The following is a 13,202-nucleotide window of genomic DNA, read 5'->3' as shown; positions in this document are numbered from 1 at the left end:
AATCATTTCACAATTTTTAATGCGTAAATATCATAAACCATTGCATAAGAAGAATGTACAGAAAGACACACATAAAATGTTGGTGCTTAGTAGTGCAGGGGGGGGAAGGGAGGCACCAAACCACTTACCTGGTGGAAGCCAGCTGGCTGACCCCTCCACCTACAAACCCACCTTAGTTGACATATCCTCTGAACACCTCAAAAAATTCCAGGACGTCATCCACACCCGCAGCCTGCCTGAAGGCCTGACAGCTTCTACCACAGCCATGTTAATTCCTGACAATCCCCGCACCCCCACCTTCTATCTACAAATCTGGCAACCCCGGTAGACCCATTGTGTCCAGCTATAACTCACCCACAGAAAGAATCTCAGCCTTTGTTGACTCCCATCTCCAACTTCTTGTGAAAGCTCTGCCCTCCTACCTCCGTGACACTAAGCACTTCCTCCAGAAAATCAGCACCCTTCCACCATTGCCACCATCGATGTCAGTTTCCACTACACAAACATGCCCCATGCCCATGGCCTCCGCTCCATAGAATTCTACCTCAATAGCAGACCCAAACCTCACAACCCCAGCACTAACTTCCTGACTCACCTAGCCCACCTTGTCCTCACATGTAACAATTTCACCTTTGAAAAAAAACATTTCCTACAGATCCGAGGTACAGCCATGGGCACCGGAATGGCCACATCCTATGCAAACCTCTTTCTTGGGCAAACTTGAGCAAGAGTTCTTGGATACCCAACCCCTCCAACGGCTCCGCTTCATCGACGACATCTTCATGCTCTGAACACATGGAGAACCATCCTTATCAGCCTTCCTGGAAAAAGTTAATCACTTCCGTTCCATAAAATTCACCTGGATGCACTCCCCCAACCATATCACCTTCCTGGATGTGTACGTGCACATCGAGGGAGGACTCCTGACTACCTCTATCCACATAAAACCCACCAACCACATGCAATATCTACATTTCTCCAGCTCCCACCCGTTCCACACTAAAAAAGCCATTCCATTCTCTCTGGCCCTCAGGGGACAGCGCATGAACACTTCACCCACCTCCCACCAGAATTATAAACTCGGCCTACACCTAGCCCTGGTCAACCGTGGATATCCCTTCATCCTGGTCACCAAACAAATATCGTGCGCTGCCTCACACACCACTACCACCAAGAAACCTGCTGCCACCAACCCACCCGCACTCATCACCCAATATCATCCCCACCTCAACAAAATCAGGCACACACTACTCTCTTCTCCCCATTCTCCACAGTGATCCTGAAACCAAAAACATATTTCCCAACAATCCCAGAGTGGTTTTTAAATGCCCCCCCCCCCAACCTCCAAAATATTCTGGTCCACAACACTCCTTCACCACACAACCAACACACCCCTGCCCCTAGGTGCAAGACTTGCCCCATCCTTATTACCTCTCTCACCCACCAGGTGCAGAAGGCCACTGGCAAATTTACCCTCCATCCCAAAGGGACCTGCCAGGCCTCAAACCTGATCTACGTATATCTTCACCTGCAACATCTGTGGTGATTTTTACCTGGGGGAAACATCAATGGCCCTCAACCTCTGCATCAAAAACCACCGCTCCTCCACCCATAACCTGGACTTCACTGTCGCCGTCCACACCAACCACCACAACATCAGTTTCAATGACTGCTTCCGGGTAGCGATCATCCATCTCCTACCCCAACCAGCCAACACCTCTGTTCGCAAAGGATGGGAGAGGACCTATATATCGGCCATGAGTGCAACCACTCCATCTGGCCTGAACCAGGCCACCCAGAAACGTCCCCATCTCACCTCACCCCACCCTCCCTCCACTCACAGTTTTCGAGGAGCCTGCTGATGAAAGTTTTTTTTTTTTTGTTCTACGCACCGCTTCTTTGATGGGGACCTGGCAACTCTGCAGGGCACCAACTTCCGGTTCCATCTCTTTCTTCTCACACCGAGGATGCTACTAAGTTAGCGAAAAATTTTGAATTTTTCCACTGTCTGGTGAGTGTTTCCTTTCTCCTCCTTTGATTTTTATTTAGCCCTTTTGGCCCACCTTGCTTTTATCCATTATATATTTATATAAGAAATCATTTGCCGATAGTATATTATATCAAAAGCAAAGTCACATCGGAATGTCACTGTACCGAAATCAATTGCCTGATATAGAAACAAGACACTGGTAAGTTTTCATTTCTCCTTAAATTTAGTTTACTAATAGTAGTATATAATGGAGAGTTCACCGGACGACCTCGTCCAAGGTCATTTGATACCATAACCTATTTGGGCTAAAATTAAGCTATATTTTTATATCTTCTGGTGGATTTAGCTAATTTCTAGGTGTAGCAAATTGCCAGAAGGAGTTGATATGTTCTGGACCACCTAGTACAAGGATGATTAATATTAGTAGACTATTTTGGTCATATATATTAAAAAAAATATATTGCCAAAATATTTTTGATAGAGTGGACTTGTGTGTCCAGCAAAATCTATAGATAAATACAATACCCAAAATATTTTACAACTTTTGATATACTTAAGCATAAACTTGTGAGTCCAGCAAAATCTATATATAAATACAATACCCAAAATATTGTACTATTCTTGATACACTTAAGCAAAGATTAGTTTCTATTCACTTTTTAAAAGTATTTGTACTAAATATATTATCTCCAAGTAAGATTAAAATATTGACACCCTCTAGAGTTGTGATATATCTAGAAAAATTTATATATAAATACCAAATAAAAAACAATGGCTAAAACTGAATGCCCCAAATGTGGTAAATTCATATCCAAAACAAATGTGTCAAAACACTTGCTAATATGTACTGGCGAACCAAAAGATCCTAAATTACCAACCCAAACCTGTCCCTATTGTAGAAATCATATAAGCATACCTAATATGAGCAGACATAAAAAGAGTTATGAATTTCAACCATCAAGCAGCCAGACTAATCCAAGAAAAAGAAAAGCAGATATAGATCCAACTGATGGTCCTGAACCAAAACAAAGTAGATTTTTGACTACACTTAGTGCAACAGCTTTTGGTGGTCATCTTAATGATTAGTCCTTTAAATCGGAGCCACGTTGTGATATCAACAATGTTTTGAAGAACATAAAATCTTCAATAATATAACTCCTGAGAAATGAACTTAAAAATAAATATATCAAGTTTTATACTACTCTATCTTCTGAATATGAGAAACCTGATGAAACACATCATACATTTTGCCATTGTTCCAAGATTCAGCCTCTATATTTGGGTGATATAGATAATTTGGAACAAATTTATGCCCAGCTTATTGACATATTACTTACAAAACATGATGAATTTGAGGCTAAAGGATCTGGTTGGAAATTATGTGGACTCCCACACAAACTAAAACTGAAAATAAGTAGAAGCAGAGAGAGGTGGAAATTGACTTATGTCCTTCTTCCAGTGAATATTCAAAATAAGAAGGCTGTAGTAATTATAAAAAATAAAGATAAGTGTTTTCTGTGGTGTGTCGTGGCAAAACTTTGCCCAATTCATTGGAAAGACAATCCAGAGCTAGTTCATAATTATATACAGTATGTCAGGTATCCAATATCCTGTTGCTATATCTGATGTAACAAAATTTGAAAAACAAGCAAGAGAACTTTTGGCCATCAATGTGTATGCCTATACAGAGAATAATTTTGTATATCCTCTCAGAATAAATGATATTAATATTGTTATTAATTTGTTACTTATTTCAGATGACAAAAATTTCAATTACTGTCTAATTCGTAATCTTTCTCATCTGGTTAGAAGCCAAATAACTAAACATAATGCGGAAATTCAGATTTGTCATAGGTGTTTGACTACATTTGATAATCGTAAACAACAGAAGTATGTCAAATATAATAACCAAGAAATTGCTATCCAGAAACTTAAAGAACACAAACAATACTGTGGTGAGAACAAACCTGTACATATGATTATGTCCAAACCAAAAGAAGTTGAGAAATCTCAACAATACAAGGCCCTGTTGGTGCATCCAGCTATAATAATAGCAGATTTTGAGGCATTACTCAAACCATTCAACTATTCAGACCCTGATCCTGAAATATCGTCTACTACACCTTATCAGCTCCATGAGGTTTGTAGTTATGGTTACATAGTTGTGTGGCGTAATTCATTAAAATCTAATAAGCCTTATTTATACAGAGGACCTAATGCTGTCAAACATTTTTTCCAAAAAATAAAAGAAGTAGTAAGAGAAATTGGTAAAGTATTATCTGTGTCAAATTCCAAGAGTACCATTATCTGCTGATGAAGAACAATTATATGATGCTACTGAGATTTGCAAAAAAAAAAAAAAAAAGGTAAAGTGTTCCCCTGTGCATAGCACCATGCCATGAAGGCGTATAGGGGGTGTAGGGGTAACGCCCCACACTTTCTTGATCCGGTCGTGAGTGGGGGGATGTGATCAGCATCACGCCCCTGACCGCCTTTACCCCCCAGGGTTTCCCCCAGGTACCCATGTTATTCGACGCTGGGTGGGCGCCGGGGCCGCTTTCACCGTTAGAAAAGTTCCCGGATTTGAACCGGCCGGGGATCGAACCCGGGACCTTGAGCATGGTAGTCAGACGCATTACCGACTGAGCCACCGCGGCCTCAAACTGAGATTTGCCCACAGTTCAATTCATATTTTACAAATGAAAATAAGAAAATTCATCATCATGACCATTTCACAGGAAAAAAATTGGAGGTTTTGTGCAACAGCTGTAATCTCAAAATACAGAAAGACAAATTTGTCCCCATTTTCTTTCATAATGGCAGTGGCTATGATTTCCACTATTTAATTAGGCATCTAAGTTATGATACAGAGCATATAGATGTTCTAGCAGAAAATCAAGAAAGATACATTAGTCTTAGCAAAATGGTAAAGATGAGATTTCTCTCTGCTGGCCTGGATGCTCTTGCCAACAAATTATCTCATGATCAGTTCCAAATTACAACTAATAGTTTTCCTGGCTTAGGCACAGAACATATTAGACAAAAGTTGGCCTATCCACATGAATATGTAAGTGACCATACTAAGTTCAATGATGAAACTCTTCCTCCTCTCAAGGAGTTCTACAGCCAACTCAGAGAAAAGAATATTACAGATAAAGATTACCATCATGCACAACTAATGTGGAAGAAATTAGGGTGTAAGACACTGGGAAACTACCATGATGCTTATCTAAAGTTAGATGTGACAATTCTAGCTGATGTATTCCAAGCTTTTAGAAAATTGTCTATGAATATCTATGAATTGGACCCTGCACATTTTTAGTCTGCCAGGGTTAGCTTGGTCAGCTATGTTACATAAAACAAAAATTGAATTGGAGCTAATTTCAGATGTGGTCATGTTTCTTTTTATAGAAAGAGCTAGCTATATGTGGGGGCATGGTACAATGCACACAAAGATATGCAAGGGCCAACAATATACATATGACAAAATAATATAATCCAAATGAACCCTCTAGCTATATATTCTATGTTGATGTGAATAATTTGTATGGTCATTCAATGATGCAGAAACTCCCCTATGGTGATTTTGAGGGGATAGACCCTACATCAATAGACATAGAAAATTTTGATGATACTGAGTATGGTTTCTTTGCTGAGGTGGATCTTGTTTTTCCAATCATGAGTTACATAATCTGTTTTCTGATTTGCCACCAGCCCCTGAGTTCAAGTGTCCACCTGAATTAAAAGAAAAGAAGCTTCTGATGACTCTTGACCCTAAAGAGAGATATGTCACACTATAAGAATCTCAAATTTTTAATGGAGAAAAAGGTTCATATAGTGCAAATTGTAAGAGTTCTTAGATTCAAGCATTCAGAGTGGTTGAGGCCTTATATTGAAACTAACACAAGACACTCAACACTTGCTACTTCAGATTTAGATAAGGATTTATAATATAATTTAATATAATATAATATAAATTAATGAATAATGCTGTCTATGGTAAGACCACGGAGAATATTAGGAAACATGTAGATGTAAGACTAGTCTCCGATTCAAAAAATGTAATAATTAGTGGCAGATCCAAAATTTAAATGGAGAACAATATATCATGAAGATTTGTCACTTTTTCAAATTGAGAAACCATGGTTCAAATTTAACAAACCTATCTATGTGGGAGCTGCAGTTCTGGATATGTCTAAGCTCCACATGTTACAACTTCACTATGATACAATCAGGCATTTTTATAAAGATGACCTTTCTCTTCTGTATATGGACACAGATAGTTTTATATATCATATCAAGACACCTAATCTGTATGAAGATATAAAACATCCTAATTTGTCTGATTTTTTTGACATCTTCATAGCCTCCTATACTGTAAATCACCAACCCTGAGACCTTCTGTAAACAAACGGTCTCACCGATTCGATGTATCACTCCACGTCAGCTGAGCAATGACCGAAATCATCTGCTGTTACACTCATAGTTTGCCGCACCTATTCATTTTATATAAGAGCCTCTGAATGTGAGAACCCGATCTCAAAACATCAGACGAATATGCAGCCGCATACATTGTTACTCTCCCGGTCATTCTCTCTTTCATATCCCTTAAAACTACAGACACTGACACACCACTGCACTGGGATACGAACTTAACCACTTCATTTACTGGTTTCTCAGGATACCACTGACAGAACGTTACATAAATATTGAGTAGAATCGGTTTCTCACCCCTTTTCAAAGGCTGTCCTTGCTGGTGTTTTGAAAACAAGCTCAGAGAACACGGAGACTTTCCCGCACGCATAGAACACGGCATGTTATTTTTCTAAGGATAAGTCAGGCAATATTACTAAGTTGCACTACTTTCTTGCTGTTCACATGATTATTTTTAGAAAATAACCAATGTTATAAAATATCATTATGTACACAAATCTCTAAGCTCATTGAAAGTTACAATGCATATTACTACAAAATGTTAACAGTTATCTTGCCTTGCCATGACACCAAGTTATTTTACCAAGTGCACTATATTTGGCGGAACAAAATTCGTTATTAGGATGCTTGTCAAAGTTTCCAACCGCAATAAATTTAAGAACTTTTTGTCTTGTTTTGATCATCATCATCAATATATTTATTGGACTTACAGCAATGCATATGGCTGTTTATGCCCATCATATATTTTATTTACATAAGATACAATTTACATAAAATCTACAAACAAATTTCAAATACACTCCTATCTATATCATCCTTAGAAATATACATTACCATGTTATATCATTTTGTCTAAAAAAATGCAAGTAAAATATATTCAATTCACATGCAAGAAATAAGCCAAATTTATGGGAAATGATTACTGGTGCAAAGAGTTAACCATAAAGGTGAAGCAATAAGTAAAAAAAAAGAAAGAGCATTGGGTTTAAAGTGAGACGTCATTTGCGGCAGCGTATCCCATACTACAATTGGCCATTGTTTTACCTTATGTAATGAATCCTGTAACAACGCTGGATTTTTGTGTGGATTATTTGACTTCTATGAGTTTGCAATGCTTTCTGTATGCACGTGGTTTTGTTTACAGAAGGTCTCAGGGTTTGTGATTTGAACTTTAGTTTTGATATTCCTTCCCACAACAAAAAAGTGCCTGGCAAACTAAAAGATGAAAAAGTAATGATATTATTAAGGAATTTATTGGATTACGAGCAAAGATGTATGCAATTAGATCAGAAAAAGATATTTAAAAAGCCAAGGGAGTAGGTAGAACCATAGAAGAGAATAAACTCTCCTTGGTATTTGGTTGTTTCTACAGAAGGATAAGCTCTGCATCACCGGCATTCATCACTATTTGCCGATGCAATGGAAGATCACTATTTGCCGATGCAATGGAAGAGACCATTGCATCTAAGGATGCTAATTTGTACATCATCATCATCATCATCATGAATAACCTAAAAAGGCAGAAAAGTTACATAAATTAAAAATCTTACATCTGTTGCTAGATTATGAAATGTATACAAATAGAACAGGGAGCACAATTAGAAAAAAAATAAAAATAATATAGTATATTAATGCTTTATTTTTAGTAACACATTTGTCTGTACAAGAATGCACACACAATACTTATGGCAAGTTCGACAGAACTGTGCCATACTAAGAATGTACAAAGAGGAATTTGCATCAAATGACAATTACAGAACAGTTTGGAGTTTAAAATCTTCTTTCCTGGTGACAGGAGAATTTTCTAAGTTCATTTTTTTTTATAAGGAGAGAAAAAAATCAGTCTCTTGCAATTATTCTTACAGAATTTTTCATTAGTATTTGTTTCATTCTTTGTCACCATTCAGCCACCTGATTTTTGTTTTTTTTACATGATGGATGGAAATCACTGGAAACCATTACATTGTAATGTAACAGTTACCAGAATGTCTGTACACTATGAAGACATGTAAAGGATAAATGGGGATAAAAATTATGCTGGGGTAAAAAAACGATGACTAGGAAACACAGTAATATTAATCAACACAGAATTTTAAAATTTCTAGTGTAATTTATATCTTCTTGCATTCAGTGCATATTTATATTTCAAAATGCCCAAATTTATTATATTTATGGCTTATTCCACAGCCAACACAGTGAATGAAAATCATATTACGTATTGACATATTTTGGAAGTAAATGCACGTCTAACAAGCAAATGATAATTTGAGTACTGCCTTATGAGGAAACTTTTGTATATTAACCCCTTCCAGGTGGACCTGAAAATACAGTTTTTCCCAGAAGTTTCTTTCTTCTTTTTTTCCTGTTTTCCAGAAAATCATAGAAAATATGTTGCTAAGTGGGTTACTATTTAATAAATTTTCCTGAATTCTACATTTTCTCTTTCCACAGATATATAATAGTATGTTAAATTTTATATAATTTTTCTCATTTATGAATTTTTTCCCCTTGACATTTTTTTTTCAAAGGTAAAAAAAAATAAACATTGTAAAAGTTTCTGAAAACATATTTTCAATACTATAGAAAAATTAATGAAAAATAACCAAAAAGCTTCTTCCTGGGATTGAAATCATCACTAAATGTGAAATCCGAAGCAGAATCCTTAAAAAAAAAAAAAAAAAAATCCAAAATGTGCATGTAAATTATTCAATGCTATTCTCAATAGTATAAACAAAAGGGGAATTCAACACAAGTACAAGTAAAATTCAGCAACGATAAAAATTTAACATCTAACAGTTGGAATTTGAAAGAAGTGATTACAACATACGTGCACATAAGATGCTGTGCACTTATAGCCTGTCGTTCATCCACAATATATTACTATAGTGAGCAACAGGTTATTACCATCCTCCTCCTTATAAGATGGGCTTTGCATGTCGCTCATCTGGAAAGGGTTAATTGACTGAAGAATCATATTGTTATGATTGAAACAAACACTGAATGCAAACAATTAGATCTACACTTGTAACGTAGTGTTAAGGAGTTCCCCTCTGAGGTACAAACAAATATGAAAGAAAATATTGTGGTAGCTGACATAGACTTTTTAAAAAATATATAGTATACCCAAAATAATGGAATGATACTGTGCATGTAATAAAAATACAAAGTAAGTAACAGCCTTTGTTACTCTGGAATACAACAAAATGCAAAACAGTCATATGCACGGTTTGTGGTGAACAAATTCATTTTTAAGCTCCTTGTATTATGGAAAAGTGATTTTTCCTCTATCACACTAGAAACAAAAGGAATAGAAAAATTTAATCACAATATAAACCAATTATTTTACAAATATATTACATATTATTTTTTACATCAACCATCTAACTTAAAAAATTCATTTCACACATTCATTTCATACATAAAAAAAACATTGCAGTCATTGCGTATTGCATCATTTCTCCTTCTAAATCAACTTCCAGCATTGTGAAAACTTGTGACACGTTGATATACAGTGAAGGCAGTTGAATCCTACTCTCGCACTCCCATTTTCCTAACTTCACCATAAAAGAAATGCCTTACATTTTTAATTGACACTGATGACAAATTTGTATTGAAACAACTTAAAAAAACTTCCATTCTTACTTGGATAACCACATTGCATAGCGAACTGCATCGGGCATTATGCTTGCCATCTGTTATTGTAAAGTGAAAAAAAATATTCATTGTTATCGCTCTATCATAAAAAATAGCACCCACTCTCTCGTTTCTGCTTTCACATACACATACACACATTTATACATACAAGCGAACAATTATTATATACAAATACTCTTTACGCTGCTATTGTTGATGTGCATCTGTGTGCCATTTCATCATAACATAAATAGGTACATGAAATAGCTTTTCATTACCCTTTGTATTTTTTTTTAAAAAAAAAAACAAATAAAAAAGGCACAATGACTGAAGCAACATGAAAATTTTGCGTTAACTGTATATCAACTTGTTATCTGTCGCTAAGCAACCAACAGTTGGAAATTCTGTGCAACTTTTTTTTCTATTTATTCCAACAGAACAGCATAGGAATGGACATAATATACATTTAGCAAAAAAGTGGCTGTTAATATATATCTGTATACTTTTTTCATGGAAAAGTATTAATAATTGATATGCACACAGTTGAGCACCCTAGTTGCTCCTAACACCTGATAGGAACATGAAGAAACAAAATGCCATCTGTTTGTTGCCCAAGAGTACAGGTACACTCTTCAAATTGATAAAAATCATCCTGAACCACTTACATAAAAACACAAAGACTTTGCACATTGCTATAAACATGATTTAATAATAAAGAGATTATGTACATGTTTTCTGTAGGCATGACAGTAAATTCATTTAAAAAAATGTGAAAAAGTAAATAATTTCTGATTTTCAATCTGATGAGTGTACAGTATATGATATGATGTGTTAAAAAGGTAAAAGCCTCATGTACAGCAGAAACAAACATTAAAAAAAAGAAAGATATATCACAATGCACATTTAGGCATAAAATATACTCACATTATTTTTCTCAAAACAAAAACAGAAGAGATCCCTTTGCAATGGAACACAGAACCCTGCGTTAGCGTTTCCATTTAGTGAATAGCTGTCCGTAACACACATGAAACTTCCTATGATAGCTGGCTGTCCTTTGTTTTTGAAGATTTATTCAGCACATTTGGAAGCGAAATATGCACCACTCACTTTGAGCAAGATGAAATTGTTTCTTTTCTTCATTTTTCCAAATATTTTGACAGAAAGGAAAAAAAATATATGCTGTTTTGGCAACGAGAAAATTACACTGTTTTCAATTTGTATGGATCTGGCAGTAGTCGCACATGTTTAAACGGGATGGCAAGAAAAAATTGTTACCTTTCACACTGTTACGGTATAGGGTGGTTCTTTTTCACATTCACGCGCGCATACACGAACACACTTACCTTATCCTATACCAAGAAATAATCCCAAACTGCATCGAGGAACAACAGAAGATATTTCTTTCAATTTCATTTCTTTCTTTTTCCTTTTGAAAAATCATAAATATAAGTTTTTCAGTGCCATTTGGCAGACACGAAACACTTACCAACTATCTGGATTTTTTTTTTTTAAGTCCACCAAAAATGATAAGAACACTGATATGTCTTGAGATCTCACTAGACACATATTTTCACTTGTGAGTCAGTACAGGAATGAGCTTATACTGCTGAGAACAATGGAAGAAAAAAATCCATGACGTCACACCCGAATTCACTCTATACGGCACAACAGCACGTCACTTTAAAAAAAAAAAAACACAAAAAATATTGGCAGAGCCAAGCTGGATTGCCAATAATAATAAAAAATAATGTCGTCACTGTAAAAGTGGCAGTTACGATAAATAAAATATAATACATCACTACACACTTCTTGTAAAACCAAGATGTAGTTCACTCAATATGTTCCTTATGTAAAAAATCTCTTATTAAACAAGGAAACCTTCCGTAAGATTTGCAGATATCTGTGCCCGCATGGCCTGTACACTGTTCATAATCTTTTTCTGATGTCCCACCAAAGTGATGCCTAATGCTGTTAGTTCTTTCACAGTAAGCCTTACTACAGCATCCATGTTTGTTATTCCTGCCTGCTCAAAATTTTCCAGATACCGAGTCATTTTTATGGAGTTGAGCCAATCTTCCACGGAGGTGAATTGGGTCATATCAGGGGCATCTGGAGCTAGTGGGTTGACAGTTCTGAAATGGAGGAAATACTGGTAAGAAACAGTACATTGCTTGCAAACTATTCACTTATTATTAGGGACAGGATATTTATGTAGCCAAACATGCGAACTATGTACATAAATACCATATTTACACATGCATAACCCTGGTTTTTGATGGGAGAAAAGTGGCTAACAATTATATCTCACATGTAATGCGCAGTACAATTCAGGTTCAAGAAACTGCTTTCTTAGTTGTAGGTCGTAAAGCTGTTGCGATGTCAATCGAGAGCGAATGACATCATACCTATTCACTTCAGGGAGTCATGTGTTGCTATGTGGACCAAGAGGAGAATATTGCCTTGTGTATATAATGAGTCACCAACCCAGGTCACCTCCCTCTCTCCCTCCACTGTGTTTAGCATTCCAAAGCTTTCAATTCTGTAACAACTTTGTTTATTCTGTAGTAGAAGAAAAAGTTCAAAATTATGTTATGAATTTGCAGCGTTCAGGTAGTTATTTTCTGTTATTTCTCTCTATACAAATACCACTGATAAACATCGCATGTGACAGGAGATGCTGCTTTTCTTGGTATCACAAAACATTCTAAAGTGAATAATCATGGGAAATGGCCAATTCACGTTTACGGTGTTTTTTTTTTCCCCTCCTCATGTTGGCTGTCCGAATTATTCCAAGCATGAGACGCACTACAGTTTTTGACGCCATAAATTTTGGGAAAAAATGTGCAAGATACATGAGCAAATACGGAATGTAGGAAAAAAAAGCTGAAATTTGTAAAAATATCTAAGTACGAGGGCGAAAAGTCTTTGTGCCTATTTCTTTTCTAGCTTGTTATAAGCGTTATTACAATATATATACGAGTGATCCAGTAGGCTTTTCTTGGAACAGCCCTATTGTAACTTCCAATTTCTTCCAAGGCACGGCGCTGTTATCAGTTGGCAAAGATGGTCGGAGTGCTCAGGAAGTCCACACCATATGAGCAGCGAAGTGTTATTAGTTTTTTATGGTGCAAAGGACAAACAGCCA

General features: G+C 36.3%; 1 protein-coding gene across 7 annotated transcripts in view; it reads right to left on the bottom strand.

The window, feature by feature from the left end:
• Positions 1-8,013: 8,013 nt before the first annotated feature.
• Eph (Eph receptor tyrosine kinase) overlaps positions 8,014-13,202 on the bottom strand; it is a 359,408-nt gene continuing 354,219 nt past the window's right edge. For 5 of the 7 annotated variants that reach the window (XM_083135333.1, XM_083135336.1, XM_083135340.1 and 2 more), the window contains one exon: positions 8,015-12,189. In XM_083135333.1, the coding sequence (XP_082991459.1) occupies positions 11,922-12,189 (268 nt within the window). In that variant the 3' untranslated portion in view covers positions 8,015-11,921. Of the gene's footprint in view, positions 12,190-13,202 lie in introns of all 7 variants that reach the window. The other 2 variants (XM_083135337.1, XM_083135339.1) reach the window with 2 other exon arrangements.

The sequence above is a fragment of the Lepisma saccharinum genome, chromosome 14 (genome assembly GCF_977018435.1).
Source record: "Lepisma saccharinum chromosome 14, izLepSacc3.1, whole genome shotgun sequence".
Classification (NCBI taxonomy): domain Eukaryota; kingdom Metazoa; phylum Arthropoda; class Insecta; order Zygentoma; family Lepismatidae; genus Lepisma; species Lepisma saccharinum.
Note: the sequence above shows the minus strand (reverse complement) of the source record. Positions and strands in the feature narration are given on the sequence as shown.